The 18,574-nt window shown below is 52.8% G+C and overlaps 1 protein-coding gene across 1 annotated transcript in view; it reads right to left on the reverse strand.

The window, feature by feature from the left end:
• LOC121094261 (collagen alpha-1(I) chain-like) overlaps window positions 1–18,574 on the reverse strand; it is a 91,031-nt gene that overhangs the window by 27,224 nt on the left and 45,233 nt on the right. Inside the window, exons 7-13 of the mRNA XM_040607629.1 lie at window positions 11,360–11,621; window positions 10,866–11,275; window positions 7,459–7,503; window positions 6,463–6,582; window positions 2,232–2,270; window positions 2,049–2,102; window positions 1,121–1,174 (exon numbers count right to left, since the gene is read on the reverse strand). Of these exons, the coding sequence (XP_040463563.1) occupies window positions 1,121–1,174; window positions 2,049–2,102; window positions 2,232–2,270; window positions 6,463–6,582; window positions 7,459–7,503; window positions 10,866–11,275; window positions 11,360–11,621 (984 nt within the window). The remainder of the gene's footprint in view (window positions 1–1,120; window positions 1,175–2,048; window positions 2,103–2,231; window positions 2,271–6,462; window positions 6,583–7,458; window positions 7,504–10,865; window positions 11,276–11,359; window positions 11,622–18,574) is intronic.

Consider the following 18,574-nt stretch of genomic DNA (forward strand, 5'->3'; position numbering starts at 1 on the left):
TTGGCAGATGCCAAAGCAAGAGCAGGAGAGCAAGGAGCTGGGGACAGGGCTGTGGCTGTGACACAGCCCCCCGAACTGAAGACATCAGGCTTGCAGATGGACTGTGATGGGTGGAAAAAATGTACTCCTTTCCGTTTCTGTGCTGATCCCCACCCCAAACTTCTGACTCTCCTTGCAGATCCTGTTTATGTGAAGATGGAGAATAACTTTGGCACTTTTTCGTTAAGCTATACTGACAGACTCCAGTGTTTACACTCAACCGGCTTAACACAGTCAGTGATGCCTTCCAGATGTTAGCAGCTGGTAAAATACTATCCCTGGGGTGCACCCCTGCTGCGTAAGAGTGGGGCCAGGGGTGACAGGGTGGCAGGATACACAAAGGAGAGCAGACACGCAGCGCCTGGTGGTGTAGCTCCCTTTCTTGCCCAAGATATTGACTCTAACTTTTATCATAAGCTTTTTGGAAAGCTCCAGCGATGCTGGGAGACTGGGACATCTGCTTGCCTTTCCTTTTACCCACAGGGCATCCAAACCCCATGGGCTCACTCGGTCAGTCCTGGGGGAGGTGGCCAGGTACTGCACATCCCTTCAGCCAGAGCCGTGGGGAAGGAGGTGGGTGGTTTTCAGCAGGTGACAAAAGGACAGAATGCTTTTGGGACAACTGTGCCAACCTGTGTCCACCTGCTTGGGAGGGCATCAGGTAACACACAGCAGAGTCCAGCACCCAACGGGACTGTGCTGAGCAGCCATTGAGACCATGTACCTGCTGGAGCAGGGTGCTGCAAGCACAGGGCAAGAGGAGCTACAGCACTGACTCAGTCAGGGGAACGAGTCTGCTGTGCAGAGCCACCCCTGCCAGCCACAGCAAGGTCCCCAGGGGGAGGGGACATCACCTCCCATGAGCTTTCAAACCAGGCACACATTTCCTTGCACCATTCCCAAACCAGCAGCACACCTGGCTGTTACAGTTCTCCCTCACCCAGTGCTCCCGGGTTTGATCCAAGAGGGGCAGGGTCTCCGAGGGTCCCCAGGACAGCCCCGAGGGCACGCTCAGCCTCTCCAAACTGGGCTTGCCCTGCAGCCAAGCTCCCCCCCACCCCCAGCCAGCACCCCCACTTACCGCATATCCCCGCTGGCCTTTCTCACCAGGCTCCCCTGGATCTCCACAGGGTCCCTGTGTGCAAACAGGGTCTGAGTCAAAAAACACGTCCCCCCCCTCCGCCCTCCCCCCGGTCCTGCTCCGTGCCAAGGACAGCTGGAGCCCTGCAGAGGCTGCCACGGGGAGGACAACAAGCAATGCAGAGGCAGCCTTGGGAAGGGCAGAGTGGGAGGATTCGCATCCCTCAGCACACCCACCACCCTGCCCACCATCACGGGGTCCGTGGCCAGGGTAGGCTTGGAGGCAGCAACAGATCCCATTCCCCACAGCTTTGGTGCCCCACTCCCCACAGCTTTGGTGCCCTACAGGAGGTCAGGACAGGGAGTTTTGCCTTTGTTTTTTTTTGCCTCATGGCACTGCCCTTATTGCAGAGGCCAGATGCCGGGGTGGGCAAGCATCACCCAGCAATCCTGAGGGTTGCATGGGCACGGGGCTGCACACCCACCAGCATGGGGCTTGGCCCCATTCAAGTACTGCATCAGCTGGTCTCTGGCTCGCTTTTGTGCCTCTGGGAGGGATCCACATGGTCCCTATCCAAACAGGGGGGCAGGAACCCGATGCCCTGGGGAAGACAAGGCAGCACCGTTCAGCTGGCAGAGACAGAGGGGCAGGGGCTGCGTCTGCCAACAAAACCCGGGGAGTTAGATATCAAACATCATCTGGGTTTCGGTGGAAAGCAGACAAGCAAACCATTAGGCTTCTTTGAAACCTAATCCCAAAGCCCTTAATTACAGCATGCCAGAAGCCACCGGGCAGCAGATACTTTTTGGGGCAGCTCAGGACTGTGCAAGTGATTGAGGCCATTGACCCTGCAAGGTGCCCCGGGCCAGCCAGGGTGGCAGTGGGGCCACCCAGCCACGGTGGGGACACCAGGGCTTTTCTTACTTACAGGTGCTCCTGTTTTCCCTGGATGTCCAGGGGGGCCAGGGGCTCCAGGTTTTCTCTAAATGAAAAAGAGAAACACTTGTAAAACAGATCTCACTGACAGAGTGCTTGGAGAGAAGAAAAACGCAGCTGACCAAAAGCCAAGGGAAAAACAAACCAGAAAAAGTTACTTAACAGCTATACTCACCGGCCAGCCTGCATGCAGAAGCTGGTAAAATGATGATTGCTGAAAGGAGAATGGGAGAAAAAGCAATATGTCAAAAAAACCCCCAAACCCAATCCCAAATCCCTTTTTGCTGTCTTCAACACTTTTTTCCTGTTGTTTGGGAAGACAGCAGTGAGTCAGTCCTCTAATCCACTTTTTTTATATTACTTCTGTGCAAGTCACAGGAGAAGGCTTAATCTAAGGACAATGTGTAGGAGATAAGGAACTATTGGCCTCATCAGCAAACTAAGACAGAGTCCACTTCTTCTGAAGTTTGTTGAAATTCAGCTTCCCTGTGGATGATCTTGCAGCCTTGGGACACCAAAAATGTTTTGCATGTGGAGAGGTCAGAAACATGTTGTTGGTGAGTGCAGGTACCGTCAGGTATCTCCAGCTACCAGCCATCCTCCTGCCCTCCCATGCACCACAAACCACAGACACTCAGGAGGCAAAACCCACCTTTGCTCCTGCTCCTCCCTCCTCCTTCCCACGGTGAGCCCAGACATATGGTCCAGAGAGCTCCTCCAAATCCTGGCTTGCATCAAAGGCTAAGAAAAGCCCCCCTTGTCCATCACCCCAGTCCTAAGCAGCTGGGCAGGGCAAGATTTCCACGTGCTCCCCAGCTTCAGCCTCAGGGGCGCCGGGAAACCCCCTCCTGTCCCCCCCTCCAAAGATCCATCCTCCGATACCAGAGAGAAGAGAAGGGAAAAAGCCAAGGAACTCATTAACGAAAATAAACACAGACCTTTCAACATATGGAAATATTTCTAATAATGAGCGGGGCTCTCGGGGGCAGATGATGGATGGATGCATTTAACTAGCTCTAATGCTGCACCAGGCATCTTGGTTCCTTTCAAGTTGATCCCGAATTGATTACCGTGAGTGAACGGGAGCAATCCTTGCCAGCCTTCCAGGGCCAGGCCATAGTCCTCTTGTCCAGCCAGTTCTCATTTCCCTCAAAAGATGCTCAGAAAAACTTTTTTAGGTGGTTGGAGCATGGCCAAAGCTTTTGCTTGTCTCGGGAATCAGTGAACTCAGATTCACTTGGGACAGGATATTGTTTCATTAGGCTTAAAAAAAAATATATTCCAGCCTTTTAAAAAGGGGGGGGGGGAAAAAATCCCACAGGAGACATGAACTCATATTTCAGAGCACCAGATGCCAAGGAGAGGGGAGAGAAATTAATTGCCTTCTGCAATTTCAGCAGGAAATAGTCGGTACTTCGCTCGCTGCAGCTCTGGTCAGCAGGGAGCAGTGTGACGGGCAGCGGGATCATACGCAGATAGAGGGGATGGAGGACGGGGAGTGACTGCTGTATGGATCCATCCTCCTGTAAAACTCCAGCCCAGGGCAGAGAAAACCCTTCCAACAGCTCCTCGGGGAGCAGGTCATGCCCTGCAGCATGGTCTCAGCCACCCTCCCCAGCCCACCCTGTGCCCACCTTCCCTCCCCACGGCCACAAAGCCACACAGCCACAGAACTGCATCGCTGCTGACTGTTCAGTAGCAGGACATACCTAAAGGTTGCTTCTTTTTTGCATGAAGCACTATTTTATTTTGCTCTAAGGTTACCAGCCCTCATTTCCCAGCCTGACCTCTTGCTTTTAAAGATACTGGGAGAGATAAAGGACTCTAGTACTGTAGATTAAGCTCCCTAATAACTATGGGAGCTCCAGTTCTCCCACCTCATTCCCCAGCTTCTGGGACTCCACCACTACTGAAGTCAGCACTGCTAGAACAAGACTGCAACAGCTCCTGCCCGTCGAGCTACACTGAGACAACTTCTTGGCAAACCCAAGGCCTGTCAACATGTTGTAAACATAAACGCATGACAGGGGCTTGGGTTGGAACCGCGGTGGCCTGAAGCTGGTTTTGCTCAGTTTCCATGAATGGCAAAGGCTTCTTTTACCGGGAAGGAGCAGGACAGGTTACTGAGCATCCCAACAGCCATAACTGCTCTGGGACGCCCCTTGCTTTCCTGGTCCATCATACCGCATTACATCCCCCAGCCTGAGAAGCAGCTCCTCTGACTTGCATTTCCAAAGGCTGAGCCAACAACAAACCCCAAATGCCCAGAATGTCCCCCCCTGCAGCCCCCAAATCACAAGCATTCAGCTGGCAAAAGCAGCACTGTCCCAAGCCACAACATTTCTCCAGCCCCCCAGTAAGTTACAGGGGACTGCAGAACAGACAGCCCCCCCCCCCTCCCATCCCCACAGAACCCAGCTTTTCACCCCTGTGCTATCTCAACAAAGATTAGCAAATCCCAGCCCACAGCTTTGCACTCCCGTTTCCTGCTGCTGAGCAAAACGCCACCACCGGCGCTGCGGGGGTCATATGGCCACAGACACAATAGCCCAGAAAGGCTTTTGGGTGCCCCACGTCATCCCTGCCAGACACTGCCTTCCCCTCGAGATCGGCACTTTGCCAAAAGCACCGGGCCAAGTGCCAGCACACAACCCGCCGGGAGCCTGCGGCCAGGGCCCCGGCAGCCCTCCAGCTTCAGCTTCCCAAACCCAGACGAGTGTCTGCTCCCTCCAGCACTCCCAGCACCTAAGCACCAAAGGAACGGCGCACCAGAGGAATCACAGTCTGCAGCAACATCCGTAGGCATGAGCACTTCTGCCTGCAGAAGAACAAAGCCCGAGATCCCTTTCCAAATGCAGGCAGGGGGAAAAAAAAATGCAATTCTGACTGAGTGTGCGGAGCAAAGAGCATCAGCAGCCCTGCGAAGTGCTGTAATCACGCTCTGACAACAGGAATTGATTCTGCAGGTGTCCACCCCAAATGCTCTGGGAGGGAGGTGACCGCCCTGGCGCAGGCATGGAGATGCTCTCTGGCACTGCCAGCTTCTTCCAGCCAACACTTGCAGCTTGCTCTCCTCTCTCCCCGTTTACTCTCTTCCCACACTGTGTGCCTGCAATGGGTCTTGTGAGCATCGATAACAGCACAGCATCTGCTCTAGAGCAGCAGGAGGACAGGAGAACATGGAGGTCCTCCAGGTCAACCAAGGTATTGCCCAATGATCAGCTTTCCTGCCCTTCCCAGGGGGAATCTGCTCTCTAAGGAAGGTATTTATCTGCCGATGCTTTGACCTAAGCCAACATAAAACTGCAAGGGGCAGGTCTGGCCCAAGGACTTCTGGTCAGTCAGTCCAGGCTCAGAGCCAGACCAGCACAGGGCCACTCCCCACCTCATACCTCCAGCCAGCATCATCCCTTTCTCAGGACATGCTGTGCTGCAGAGCAGAGGTCCTCCTCGCTGTATGGTCTTGCCAGCACCAAAGGCATTTGTCCTGGAGTGGAGGGTGCCATCACACCATTCACAAATCAATGAGTTGAAGATAAATCAAGGGATGTTACAGATGCACAATGCGGAGAGTGATCCCACTCCAGGGAGCCCCAGGCTGGTGAAGTGCCTAAGGCAGTTAGAAAGCCAGTGCCTTCAGCTCTTGCCCTGCCTGCCTCAGGCAAGGCTTGAGAGGGAGTTTGAGATTAACCACAGCAGCTGCTTAGCTGTAGGGAGCTGGGAAACCCAGACGGGGCTGGCTGGGTGGCTGCAGTGATCGCTTCTGCAGTGTGTGGGGTTTTGCAGCAGCTGAAGCACTCCTGCCTCCCCACAGGTCCCATCCCTGCTTCTGTGCTCCCCCCCAGCAGCAGAGCTCAGGCAAAAAAATACCTCGTCTTGGCAAGAAGCTTGACAGGCACAAACCCTGTGAGCCAAAGCCACGGCACACAGCTGGGGCACAGCAGGAGACTGGAATATGGTGGAAAACAGGAGCAATGCTTCGTAACTGGTAATGCAGAGCAGGAGAGGGGCTGCCTTCTGCATGGCTTGGACCTTCTTTGGCCCCTGTCCTACAGCGGTAGGCCATGAACCAACCTAGGGATGTCATGGATGTGCGTGGACCACAGGGACCCAAGATCTCCCAGTCGGTCACAGGGGAAAGCGAGAGCTGTGTGAGCACAGCTGTAAATAGGGCACATGCTGATCCCGTTTCACCAAGCACAGCTGCCCGCAGAGCCACCCCCAGCGAGCTGCAGCCTTGGCATCCTCCCTCTGCCCCCACCTGCCCACCCCACCTCTGTCTTCCCACCCTGCATATCCGGGATTTCAAACCATGGCGAACCCTCCCTCCCAGCTCACATCCCAGCAGAGGCATGCCTGCCCAGGAGCCGACGGGGAAGCCCAAGCCTGCTGTGGCTGTAACTCACCGTGAACATCTGCCAGTCCTCCCTGGAGTTCCTCCAGAGGACGATGGTGGGGACACCGGGGATGCCCACAGGGCCCGGGTCACCGGGGGGGCCCGTTCGACCCATGGCTCCAGGGTACCCCTGGGAAGACAAGGGCAGCTCCTTAAAACCAGCCGGGGGCTTAACAGTCAACACAGGCTGGACACGGGCTCGGACTCAAGCCAGCCTCTGAGTGGAGGCTGGGTCTAGGCACGTTCCTGGGTTCAAACCAGCTTTTAACATCTAAATAACCATGATAAGATGGAAAGTAAAAGGAATGAGCTTCGCACACATGTGCCTGTGCCCAGACCCATCTAAATGCCACAGGAATTGAAGCTAAAGCACACAGAAGTGGCATGACTCATGGGGCAACGAGACTGACCCTCTACAGCTTGGGCAAAATGGAAACTGCTGTGCAAAAGTGGTTGGGAGCACTATCGCTGTTTTACTGATGGGGAAACTGAGGCACCGCACTTAATCCAGAGCATCTCCAAGGCAATGCCGTGTGCTGCAGGAGACCAAGCTGCACCGTGCGCGCTGCTGTGTGCCGGGTTCCTGGAGCAGGAAGGGCAGCCGAGGGTCTGACCAACATGGTGCTGGAGGACAGGTGTCCCTCCAAGATGAGCTGGTGGATATAGCACGGGGCTGAACTTCGGGACATGCCAGCATCCCTCCTCCAGGTGACCTGAGCTAAAGCTGCTTTGTCTCTGCTCTGCTGCCTCTGCAGAGTCATGAAGTGGCTCAGAGGAAGGAGAGCAGCTTGTCTGGACAGCTTAGTCCTCAGCCTGGGCTTCAAATACCCAGTAAAAAAAGTTCTTTCCTCTTCCAAATGCACACAAAGGGCCACCAGGCTGCTGCTTCATAAGCTCACACTGCCCTCCTGGTGAAAAACAGCCAAACCAACCCAAACCACCTGTGGGATTTGCCCTGGACCCTACACCCCATCCTGCACCTTCCCGTGTTTTCCCAGATACTCACTTTGTCTCCTTTGGGTCCCACCAGTCCACGTCTCCCAGGACAGCCCTGAAAGGCAAAGAAGGAGCATTGTGTCACCCCAAAGGGGGACCCCACAACCAGAGGAGATCCCACGGTGGCTGGGTGACCAGTGCCATGGCCAGGGCCACCCGAGCTCCAGGGAAGCAGGAACTGAAACGGCTGATTCAGAGCAACCCAGCAGCACCGAGCCTCCAAGAAACACCCCAAAGACCAGCGGGTGGAAAGTGCATCCCATTTTATGCTGCTCCCTTCCCAGTCTCCTGCCCTGGCATCAGAAAGCAGCTCTGCTCAGGCAGCTGCACAGTGTAATCCTGCAGCATCCATCACAGAAATGCCCCAGATGATGTGGCTGGGGAGCAGGAGCACATTTCCTGACACCTGGTGAGGAAAGACAGTGTTAGGGAAAAATCCCATAAAGTTGGATCATGTCCACATACTCAAACAGTAGTTTGGACAAGGATGCAAACATCTGTGGCTTCTAACTTGTGTGAGATCTGATCTAGCCCATCTCTAGTCAAAAGAGCGCATTTTGGCCAAGCGGTGACCCCACTTCAGGGCTTACTGAAGCATCTGTCCAGACAGAAACAAAGTCAGATGAGAGATCCTGGCTTTTCACGATGAAAGAAATCTCCCTGGAAGATGTCAGCAGAGACTGATAACGCGCTGGGCTGCAGCACAGCATCTACCTGTGTGTCTGCTGCAGAGCTGCGGCTCTGGTGGCTTCAGTTACTGCTGTCGTTTTTGTTCTGAGCTTGCAAACAGCCTTATCCAAGCCTGGGAATCCACCCTGAATTAACACAACCCAAGCACAGACACGGCAGCATTCCTGCGACCACCGAGGCAAGCCCCGACCTCGCTGCCTTGTGCCGATGGGATGGGTAACGGTAAGTTGGGATGGGTAAAGAGGCCAAACTCATGTCATCCCTGATACCAGATGCCTCCAGCAGGATTCAATTTAAGCCTACAAATAGAAACCACATCTCTTCTGCTAAACAGCTAGTGCTAAGTTTGAGGGGGGAAAAAAAAAAAAAAAAAAAAAAGCAAGCAAAGCCTATGGGGACATAGTGACAGCTGGGAACCCCCATGAAACACTGTCTATGAAAGCCAAGGAGCTTTTGAATACTGGCAACACAATGAAACCCCTGCAAGGAGGATTAGCAAGATCATAAAAATCAGCAGGTTTTAAAGAAACACTTTTCATTTCTCACAACGTGTTGTTTTTTTCCCCAGTGATCTCCAATGACTTTACAGTGGATGGTGACTGGTACGGGAACTGAGGGCGTGCAGTCTGTGGGGTCTGCAGCCCAGAAATGCCCTGAACAGCATTAGAGCATTATCAGGACTCGGCAGGATTATAAATAAACACTTCCATCCAAACCTCCTGACTGGAACAGCTACTCAAAGTGTTTGCAAAGGCATAAAAATCTCTGAGGGTGGCAAACGACATACGTGAACTTGCACTGAAGGAGAGGAGCCTGGTGGGGCAGGGCTGGAGGTCTGTGCCCCACCAATTTCCCTAATCAACTGCCAGTGAAAGAGGAGAAGAAAAAAACCCACAAGTGAAAAAGTTGATGCTAACCCCCCATTATTCCCAAAGCTTTCCTCCAAGAATAATGAGAGATGTCACCTTCAGACACCCACCCTGCCTTGTGCCCAGGTCCCGGGTGCAAGGCTGCCCGAGATGATGCAGTGAAAGGGGAGCCACACATCACTCCTACCAAAACCAGAGGTACAGCAAAAACCCATTCCCAAAGGAAAACCCCTTTTAATGAAGTTTTCCAAGGCAAGGACACCAATTCTTTGGTTTCCCTTCCACAGGATACATTTAAACACCCAAAACATCCATCGCACCTTCGCCAGCATCACCACGAGCATGGGGCATGGCAGCAGCGAGGCGTGTGGGTATGAATTCAGGGCTGGGCAGCAGCCCCAAAACAGCCTCTATGTGCCTGGGACCCCCCATGTCTCAGGGCGGCTGAAGGGGCTTGGTGGGATGGAGACCCAAGGAGGCAGGAGAACCTTTGGGGACCAGCAGCAAGGGCAGACCCCACTTGTCCTCAGCCCTGGGGAGCAGTAACGAAACATCAGGAAAGGCTGACATGCTCAGGACATAATTTTAGCTCCAATAATAGCTCTAACCATGCACGGCACATGCCATGGCAGAGCTTCAAGCCCACACCTGCTTGTGCCAGCATCTCAAACTGCTAAAGCCCCAATGGAGCTCCTTGTACCTGTGTTTCCACCCAGGATGCTCACAAACAAGAAAACCCCATCTCAATGCTTTTTACAGGAGGGAAAAGCAGTTCTCTCCTGGCTGGGTCCCCTCCTCGTGCTGCCTCCCCTTCTGCCGGCTGGCAGCAGGGCTGTCAAATGCCGTGACGTTTCCTGCACTCCTGGGATTTTTTTCATCCTTCAGCATCTGTTCCTTTTGCCATTTTCTTCTATTTTTGCAGGCAATAGCTGCAGCAGCAAGGAGATGGCTCGAGGGGGAAGCTAGCAGTCCTAAATTTAAGTTATCCTATGAAACCTGGCTCATCCGTGACAAATTTAGTGCCAAGTCCCTTGAACAGCCATAAAACCAGCCACATGTGGAGACCTGCCCTGCAGCATCCAGATGAACCCCCAGGGCAGCCCCGAGCTCAGGGCATCCCAGATGGCTTGTTGTGTGGGCAGATGCCCAGGGTGGGTGAGAAGGTGCCCATGGTCAGTCACTATGTGACACTGGGTAAATCAAATGCAATTTTCTAGAGGAATTAAAAAATGTAACCAAATAAGGGAAATCATGTTGTTGGAAGAAAATAAACATAGGAAAAAAAAATATTCTGCTGCTTCTCAATGAAAACTGGTGACTTCACTGTGATGGATGAATAATCTGAAAAATATCAAAACTTCAAAACTTATTTCAAGACAAATTCAATGCTCTGCTTAGTACCAGCACAAATTCTGGGGTGTCACAGTGGTAGAGAAGCAAAAGACAGAGATGCCGGTGGGGACTATGTGCTGACACACGGGGTTTGATGTGGGGACAGGGGCTGGAGGAGATGGCTTGGCCTCACTGAGCCCCTCAGCCTGCCCCTGGGCAGGACCTGGTGAAGTGAAAACTAACAATGTGGTGAAATGACTTGAGACCATCTCTAGGGCAGGGGGATAAGGGAATCATCATCTCCTCTTCAGTTGCCAGTAGAGTTTCTTCAGGCACATCAAAAAACCTTCTTTGGTTCTTCTTGCAGCCCCATGCTGCCTGCACAGAGAAGAGTTTCCCCCCCAGTTTCCCATGGGAAGCTGCTGGCACCGCAGCTCAGCAGCCTGCACCCACCACCCACTCTGGAGGAGAAGATGCACCCACCACCCATCACTCCCCTCCCACAGCCATCACCTCCACCACTCACCGGCAGCCCCGGTGGTCCTGGCAGCCCCGGTGGTCCCGGCTTCGCACGACCCTGCTGCCTGCGTGTCACCGGTGAGATGGGGTGCCCTGAGCGGGCAGCACCATTCCCGAGCCCTGGGACAGCAGGGCTGGCTGCTACTGGAGGATGCTCCAGGACACCCGCCGCTGACCCCGTCCCCAGGGGACCTCTGGGAACATTTCCTTTGGGGGCAGCTGCCTGATGCGCCGATGGGGAGACCTTGGCGAAGGTGGCAGGCACGTCCAGGTCAGTGATGGCATCGCTGGGTTTGCCGTGTGACAGCCGTCGGCGGCTGCCCGCATCACCCGTCAGCTTCTCTGTGGTGACGTTCTCCTCCCGGGGGTCGGAGGCACGCTCCTTCTTGGCTGCTCTGTGTGTTTTGATGGAGGGTCCTGGGTGGACAAAAGCACCATCAGATACCCAGGCGTCACGATGTTGTGCAGGAAAACCAGAGGTAACTATGACTATGAACTCACCAGAGCTACCAGCGACCCACGGGCTGCTCCTGCCGAGCCCTGGCCTGCCAGGGCCAGTGATTTTATTATAGGTGGAGTTCAACAGCTCAAAGTCTTCATCCTCAATAGAAAGGCTCCCCTCCTCCTCCTCAGCAGATGGCATCTCGGTAGCAGAGAGCGATGTCAGAGAGCTCCCATCAGGCTGGAGGTTGAGGGTCTCCTGGGTGTTGTCCCACGTCCAAGGTGGCCCCAGGCTCAGATCTGAATTGGTGAGTCTGGAGTCCTGAAAAGGAAGAAAGGAAAAAATGAAATTTGAAGTTTTCACTTCCTTCCTCACACCCACGCCCCCTTCCCTGTTCAACACACTCGTGCTTCTTAATTTCCCACATGCACGAACGCTGCTGTGGGGGATGAAGCAGCTCATGGCTTGCAAGTCCCAGGCAGGAGCCCCTGAGCTCCAGGGCAGCTCGTCAGCAACAGGCAGGTCAGTTCAGCCGCTACAAAATAAAACTGGTGCTCGACAAGGGACACGAGCCAGTTGTTGGCCTGGGTCACGCTAACACGAACCTCCTTCTCACAGTCCCACTGCACTGAGCCCCCCGCGCAATTTTCTGTGCTGGAGAGGCACCGAGAGAAGAGCCCACAACCTAACGACAGAAACCCAAGCTTGAGAGCAATTACTAAAACAATTAAAGCAAATGTATAGAGTTACACGGGGGATCAGCCTGCCCCTTCAGCCTCTGATTTTGCTGCTTCTGCCTTATTTCGAGGCTCCTGGTGGTCTCGGGGCAATGGTACAGGCAGGTCAGAGGGGAGCTCGCAGCCCCCCCCACACATCTTCCCAATCCAGCAGCTGCAATAGTGCTGCTGGCAAAGCTCTGAGGGTCGGGAAGGGAAGGCAGGCACCAGCCCAGGTGGAGGAGCCTCCTGGCTGCTTGTGGCAAATTAATTTAAGGCAGTGGCTTGCCAGGAATTCATTCTGTTTTCAGCTACCGTGTTAAACGGCTCCCTCAGGATGGTGCAGGTCACGATGCCTCTTTCAGCCCTACAACCACCAGCGGAGCCTAGGCACCACCCATGGGTGGAGGAGAACTGCCATGTTGCTAGAAACATCTATGCTCAAGGCAAAAGCACTGAATGTAGAAAAGGAGTTAAACTCTAGAGTTACCCGCATTTAAAACACACATCAACTTTACATTACACACCAGTGTAAGTGTCTCAGCCTGGGCTTGCACACCGAGCCACACAGACAGAGACCCAGGGCTGGGTTGGCTGGTGGGTATGAAGGACCTTCGCCTCTCCTGGACCAGCTGGCAGCACTTCCATGCCCACCACCCCTAGCTCAGAGCTTGCTCCGCGCTCCACTGAGCTCCACAGGGCACAGACAACCTGGCCCATGGCACCAAGAAGAGCTGGGTGAGAGCTCAGCCCTGGCTGGTGGCTCCTTGGGGCTGGTGCCATGCAGCTGATGAAGAGATAGTCTGCAAGAAGTCACTAGAGGGAGATGCAGGCCCACGCTTGTCTTGCGGGGCTGTAGAAGGGGAGCAGAGAGGTACAAGGAGGTAAGGAGCATCCTTCCCATCCTATCTTCTGTTGATTGAACCCATTACTTGGCTCTGATTCTGCTCTGCACCACAGACCCAAGGTGTATGCCTGCCTGGCAGCACTAACGTGGAGCTGCATGAACAACAAGTAGGAAACCCAACAACTCCACTGCCAGAAGTGATGATTCTGCAAGTGAGGATCCAATGGTACCAGTGGGTCGAGGGAGGTAGCTCTGGTCAACCCCACTTCTGGAGGGTTCTGGGAGGCAGAGGAGCTCCAAAGTCAGCAGGAGCTGCTGAAGCCTTTGCTCTGCTGCTGGATGCCATGCCATCAGGCTGGAGATTTCCAACCCCTTCCCATTCCAAGTGGGGAGGAAAAGCGAACATTTTCATTTTTCAATTTTCAAATGTCAGGTTTGAAGAGTTTCTTTTAAAAACAGTCAAAATGCTTTGCTCTCAATTGACGAAAACTTTTTTGGGCGGTCCTGGCTTTGTTTGTTATATAGAATTTGTTATAATTTACTTTGATGTCAAGCTTTCATGCACAAGCAATTTTATAAACTAAACCTCATTTCAAGACAGAAAAAAATAGGTTGACTTTTTTTTGTTTAAATATCAAAATGAAGTATTTTGACAACTGTTTTCCCCCTCCAAAATCCACCCCAGACAGAGTCTTTCCCCACAAGAAGTTCTAACAAGGGCAAATCAGTATCCTCCTAAAAAGTGAGCAGTGCCAATAACTACTGCTGATGCCAGCCAAGGACACAACCCCTGGACACCTTCACCCAGTAGTCTATACTAAGGAACGGTGTCTATAGTAGGTGCTAAGTAGGCAAGTGGCAACCCAGTGCCAAGGAGGAATGGTTGAGAAAGGTCAGGATGAGGCAAGAAAAGACAGAAAGCAAAGGAAAGAGAGATAGCAAGTGGGAAAGCAAAGACCAGAGGTGACTAGCCAGCTCCTCTTTCTCCAGAGACCTCTAACAGGGACCTGTGGTCCTGCCTTGCAGGCTGGGAAAACCACTGGATGCAACTGAAGGGTAAAACACATAAAACAAGAGAGAAGGGAGAAGCAATTTAGAAAAGGCAAGCCTCATTCATCTCCAGCCAGCTCCCTTCAGCCAGCTTTAGCAGTTAGATGCTCTCAGATTTTCCCTTGGGCACTTCCCAGCCCACCGCTCAACCTCCAGGCGAGCTTGTTATCATTGCAGCCCTGAAGAGCAAAGGAAGATAAACACTGTGTTTCCTGAACAGCACCCAGTGTCTGGGTAAAATTCAAGGAGATGGAGGAAAGTAAGGGGCAAAAGCTCTGCACAAAGTCATCAGAGCAAAGCACCTGAAGGGGACAGGCTGCAATGAAGCTGTTTTCATCAAGAGAAATGCTAATGTACAATGAACAAGCCTGCAGAGTCTGGAACAAATTAAAACATGCTGCCAATTAAATCACAGCGGTTTTGCTGCCTTTGAGGTGGAAGGAAATCAGGCTTCAAGTGGTGAGAGCAGGGAAGCAGCCAGTGCTGCTCATCCGCAGGATGGGCAGGCTGGACCTGGAGCATCATGGCAAGCTCTTGAGCGTGGCCAGCTGGCACGTCCCTGCCCTCGTCCAAGCATCCTGGCCAGCCTGTGCCCTCTGCTTAGAGCCACGGGGGCCTGGGCAGTGGCTGGCAGCAGTCAGTCTGAGGAAGCAATTGCAAGCTGGGCAAAGCTCACCACACGGACACACTCTGCACTGCATTAAAATGGCACCGGATTTTTTAAAAAAATTTTTTGGTGCTAGAGTGGTTTTTCAGGCAGGCCAGGGAGCTGCACGGACCTACCGTGCGGTTCACAGAGCACAGTGCTGAGTGGGGGACTGCTGGGAACAGGACCTAGGGCAGGACAAGCCCTTGCCCTGCTGCCCTTAGATCAGCATCAGAAACTCCACCCAGAACGTAGCACCTTTCCAGCCGAAGGCCCTGTGGTTTCGCTTAAGCCATTCAGAAACGTTAGTGAACAACCAAAGAAAGAACATTCCTCCCCTGTGACAGCATACAACACAGCTCAGAGAGCAAACCAGTACTGCCCCGCCAGCCACGTTCCCCTCTAACCCACCGCACACCTGCAGACCCACCTTTCTCCTGGAAGTAAGAAAACCACAGCCATCAGCTCATCAAACCCTCAGGCTTTTTTTTTGGAACCCCAAAGTTGCTGGAATAGGGGTTGAAGCCACGCAGCATGTGGGGAGGGTGAGGACAGAGCTGCCAGGCATCAGCTTGACCCACTGCCAGGTCCGACTCGCAGCCCCCCGCGGCAGTCCAGGCTCTCGGGACAAGGCAGGAGCCTTTGGTGCTTTCCCATCGCGCACGTTGTCCCTTCCCTCTCCTCGCACGTGAGTCCAAGGCTAAACAAGGGCTGTGAAACTGGAGCTGAGGAAAGGCAGAAACCTGCCCTTGCTATGATGGGCTTTCTTCCTCTATCTCCATTTTGCAGCCCTTTTTTACACAGCATAGTAATTTTCTTTTTTTTTTTTTTTTTTCCCCTTCCTACACAGCACGACCAGCCACCGGGGAGAGGGAGCTCCAAGGGATTAACGACGGCTTGTATGAAAAGCAGACACTATTCACCCGGGCTAGCCCCTATGTAGCCACACCGCCCGGCTGATGCAGAGACCATCAGCACCCTGGATTAAATTAGTCTTCCCAAATATATCAGAATCAATGGATTCGATTACATGAGGGTAAAACCCTTCAGAGGCTCCTTCAAAGTAACATATAAGCCAGATTTCAAACCCAGTTAAGAGTCCCCCTCTCATTAGCTTTAACTAACTTGGTTTGTGGTCCTGTTTCTGTTTAAGCAGGATGACTGTGAGCTGGCGGCGGTCAGTAAGGAGCTATAACATACAGACTCTAAACCAGCACTTTTTTAGTTTTGTTTTGGTTTGTTGTTGTTTGTTTTTTTTTTTTTTTAACTAATACGCCTTAGAAAAAAACCCTAGTTTATTTTACAAAGTCCTTTCAAGCAAGAAATCAAACAGAGCGCTGCAGAAAAAGCATTCTGGCTAAAACTTGACTCCATCATTCGTACATCTTTAAAACGGTTCAGCTGTTAATTATGAGCAACCACATTCCCTGCAAGGTCACCTTCCCAGGGAGGATGTGAGAGGAACCGAAGGGCAACCCAAGGGACCTGCAGGCAGCTGGTTCAGCCTCCTCAGCCCAGCCGAGCACTGCAGGGCTGACTCCTTACCAACCCCCAGCAAGGAGACCCTTCCCACCTTGGGAAGGGAAGCACAGAGCATGGGGCAGACCTGGAGACTCTGCAGACCCACAAAGTGCCCTCAGCTCTACCCACAGCCCTCTCACCAGACCCACAAAGCCCGTGCTTGGCCACAGATACCACTGCCGTTCACCTCCCCAGCACCCGGCTCCTGTGGCTTGTCCAGGAGAAGATTCTGGGTAGTCTAAGATGCTAATTGCTCCTATTAATGCACTATAATTAGCAGCCACTAGCTCACTTTCCTCCCTGAACAATGCAGTCCACAGCCTGCATAATTTGTCAGCAAACCACGGCAAAACTGGCGGCGGCTCCATACCACACACTCCAACATCTGGCCAGCAAACATATTTAGCATTATTTGTAAACCTCCAACTCCAACAGCTGGGACTCTGGAGAAAAGCATCTGAAACATGAAAGGGGCTAAAAATTCATCTCAGAGGGAGGCAGAGGAAGTTTATCTCCCCATCCTCCTCGTGGCACAAATTGGCTTGGAGGCGAGGAGCAGGCGTTAGATGCTCCTCCATGAGCCTCTTCCTACAGCCGTGCACGGTAATTAAACCCTCTGCAATCCCAGCTGCATGATTCAATTTTGGGCTTGGCGCATAGTAAATCCAACAAGAAACAAGAGCTGGAGGGGGCAGGGACTTGGCCTATTTCTAAGTTCCAATTAAAATAGTTTTACAAAGGGACTCTTTCCTCGTCAGCTTTGGGGTTTGCTATTTCTAGGCGTATTTTGTAGCAGGGGTGCAGAGGACCTCTTCAACACAACACCCCCCCCGCCCCAAAGAAAAGTTCTTGGCTTTTTATTTTGTAACTAGACTTTTCATCCATGAACAGACCTGCAACAATGCAGGACATTAAGAAACAGCTTTTCAATGTGACAGTGAAAGTATTTCATTTGAGATGGAACAAAAAGCAGTGCTGAACCTTGTCTCAGGCTGCTGTGACCTGGGTACCAGGATCTGCCGTGACCTGGGTACCAGGATCTGCTGCAAGGTCCCATCTCCCGCAGCACCTAAGCCACCCAAAGATGCAGGAAACTCCGTAACAGGCATTTTCTCCCTTTATTTAATGAGGCACCAACCTCTTCTGGGGGAAAATAGGGGCTTTTCACTTCCAAGCTCCACCTTTGAGACCATGGACATCACCACCATCTCCCAACCTAAACCCCCAAGCAGGACACGCAGCTCCAGCTGAGCCAAGCCAGCACCCACCAAGACCTGGTGTTGCAGGAGAGTCACTGGCTTCACAACAGCCCCACTCCCACCTGGAGCTTCCTTCTAGCCAAGGCCTTTCCTAATCCCTAACAGCAGCCCAAGGAAATAAAAGTGCCCAACAGAGCCATAAAAGGGAGGATTCAGGCACTAGATGAAAGCACTGGCCCAGGGAGCTGGGGGCAGAAGCAGCTGAAGGTTTCCCCCCCCCGCAGGGATTCACCTGTTCCACAAAGGACAAGGATGGACAAGTTCAAGGCATAAGCTGCTATGGGAAGAGAAAAACTTTGCTGGATGATTTGACATTCCCTGCTCACAGGCAGAAGAGGTCGCACGGAGAGCCAGCTGCGCACATCCATCTCTAAAACAAGCACCAAGGTACAACATCCAGGTGTTTACTGCACATCTTCAGGGTGAGCAGTGGCCAGCCCTGGTCCCAGGGCCCACTGGCCGCAAGGTGCCAGCAGGTTTTCCAGGGCATCTGCAGCACTGGCTGCTGCCATGGAGACTGGGCTCAGGTTTCTATGGGCTGCCATGTGAATGCCTGTAGCAAGAAAGCTCTTAAAATCAATGGGCTGTTACACGGAGTCTTTTTAAGTTTGCTGTTAAGTTGCTAACAAAACTGAGAAGCCCCTGACGCCTAGATGTGCCTTGAAACCCCAGGCAAAGAGGCTGCAAGGGTCCCATCGAACCCATTAAAATGAATCTGCAGAGGCATCACTCCTCTCAGGAAACCAGAGAGGAGGTTTCTCAACACCCTTCCTTCACCCCATCACACACCACCCATAGCAGACACCCTCACACCGTCCCCCCCAGAAACGCTGGCATGTGCTTGTAAAACTAGATGATCTTTAAGGTCCTTTCCAACCCAAACTACTCAATGATTCCATAATAACCAAGCCTGCCCTGACATCACCCGTCATCCTGCAAGCCATGCCTCCACCCCAGCCTCATTTCGCTGGAAGGAGGGTTTGCCCAAGGTCTGGAGCCTGCATCCATGCAGGTACTCATGAGCATCACCAATGGCTAGACTCAATTTTAAAAGTCTTTTCCAATCTGAATGATTCCATGGTCCTCCCTGCCCAGCTGTGGTGGTGTGACCAGTGCTTTGCAGACCTGCAAAGTCTGAGGAGCCACTTTGGAGAGAACCTTAACAGACCCATTCCTCATTTATACATCCCAGACAAGCTCCTAAGAGGAGGACAAATATCAGCAGGGATACACAA

This window comes from Falco naumanni, chromosome 9 (genome assembly GCF_017639655.2).
Source record: "Falco naumanni isolate bFalNau1 chromosome 9, bFalNau1.pat, whole genome shotgun sequence".
NCBI lineage: Eukaryota > Metazoa > Chordata > Aves > Falconiformes > Falconidae > Falco > Falco naumanni.